The sequence below is a fragment of the Morone saxatilis genome, unplaced genomic scaffold (assembly GCF_004916995.1).
Source record: "Morone saxatilis isolate NCDOM2014 unplaced genomic scaffold, NCSU_SB_2.0 Contig19, whole genome shotgun sequence".
Classification (NCBI taxonomy): Eukaryota; Metazoa; Chordata; class Actinopteri; family Moronidae; genus Morone; species Morone saxatilis.
In genome coordinates, this window is record NW_023339751.1 from 15,873,506 (window position 1) to 15,875,415 (window position 1,910).

Genomic DNA, 1,910 nt, shown 5'->3' on the forward strand with positions numbered 1-1,910 from the left:
GGAAAGTAGCTCATCTCTCTCTCTCTCTCTCTCTCTCTCTCTCTCTCTCTCTCTGTGGAGCAGGCGTGTAGCGGCATCAGACTCGGCGTGAAGGAACCATGAGCGATGTCACCATCGTTAGAGAGGGATGGCTCCAGAAACGGGGTAAGTACATCCAGTACCTCTCTTCTTCTACTCCCCTCCTCTCTACCTCTGTTTTCTCTCCTCTTCTTCTCTGCCTCTCGTCTAGACTGAGGGCCTGGCCGTGCCTGTCCACATGTGCCGGTGGGAGGATGTGAGTGTTTGCGATTGAGCGTGTGTGTGTGTGTGTGTGTGTGATCACATGGATGTCTGATTATCTAGTGTGCGAGTGTGTATGTGTGTACATGTTCTCCCACCGGGATGTGTCTCTTTATTATAAGCTTGGCTGGCTGTGTGTTTGCTAAGCCTCTGTGTGCTTCAGTCAGGTTGTGTCTGCATGGGTATGTGCATGTATTTGTATGCATAAGTGTGTGTGTGCAGTTAATAACATCTAGCAGGCCTGTAGTTACACCGCTGCATAGTGTTCTGTCAGGCCAGTGTGCCTACTAGTGTGTGAAATCAAGTTAGTTCTGTCTGTCTGAGGGTTTATTTAACGTAGTTGTGTCCTGAAGTCCATAGATTCAGGATGAATGGTGTCACTCAGAGTCATGTGACATGGGGTTGAGGGGTTGGTTGGGGTGGAGTCGAGGGGTGGAGGTGGGGGTGTACTGACAACACATCCTGCTTACAACTGTCTGAATGAGAAATGGGGGAAAAAATACTGTAACAGTTGAGGAGCATGTAGCAAAGATAGTACTTCCCTTTCCACAGCTCATGTTCAGTTTCTGCAACAGGTACAGAGTCATTTGTGAAAGGGACCAAACTGAACCAGAAACAGTTAAAAAGTGATATACAGCACCTCTGTGATGAATGCAGCACTGACTGTAAGGCACTTTAGCACTTTGTGTTTTTTTACAACATACCGAACATTGCCCCCAAAACCAGGATTTCATGGGGTCTTGTGTCTGCTGATGCTGATTCCTCCAGGCACAAGTGTATGTGCATGTGAATCCGTGTGTACATTTTAGGGAGAGAGCTTAGGGGATAGGACAAGGGGGATTTCCAGACTTTTAGGCCAATGAGCATCATCCCCCTGACTATGTGATGGTGTCTAGGAATGTGTAACACAAACTGTTGAACAGGAAGTGACATGGATACATAACAGACAGCAGGCTTCTGGGTAATGTAGGCTAACACTATGGCACAGCAGGAGAACATGTTGGACAACAGAGTGGTCCTTACTACACGGAGTGGATGCTCTCTGTCACACACACACACACACACACACACTGACACACACATACACAAATGCAGTACACACTCTGTATTGCTGAAGTAGAGGGGAGGATCTTTGTCTGTGTGTGCCAGCATGCCAGTGTGATCCTCAGACAGTCGTCTGTGCATATTAAGAGGAACACATCGCCCCCAGTCACGACGCAGCGCTACCAGTGTTCGTCAGTGTGAGAGAGAGAGAGATAGAGGTTGTAGGGAAGGGGGTGGGGGGTGTTTGTTTGTGTCAGGAATATGAATGTTTGTCTGCATCATATGCTAAATCATTGTCTGTATTTGTGTGTGTGTGTGTGTGTGTGTGTGTGTGTGTGTGTAGAGGAGCAAGGTCTGGGTGCTGACTCACTGTCCAGGTCGTGATACAGCAAAGACTGCAGTCTTAGTCATTAGACAGCTTTTTACTGAAACGAAACAGCAACAGAGACCGAGAAAGGTAGTGAAACCTCTACACACACACACACACACACACACACAACACACACACACACACACACACACACACACACACACACACAAAACCTTTTGACTAATAAGATTACATTTAGTCGCTTTGACTGTCTGCC

At 47.4% G+C, this 1,910-nt stretch overlaps 1 protein-coding gene across 1 annotated transcript in view; it reads left to right on the forward strand.

The window, feature by feature from the left end:
* The first annotated feature begins 31 nt into the window (after positions 1 to 31).
* akt3a (v-akt murine thymoma viral oncogene homolog 3a) overlaps positions 32 to 1,910 on the forward strand; it is a 44,065-nt gene continuing 42,186 nt past the window's right edge. The window contains 1 exon segment of the mRNA XM_035663485.1: positions 32 to 144. Coding sequence (XP_035519378.1) covers positions 99 to 144 — 46 coding nt within the window. The 5' untranslated portion in view covers positions 32 to 98.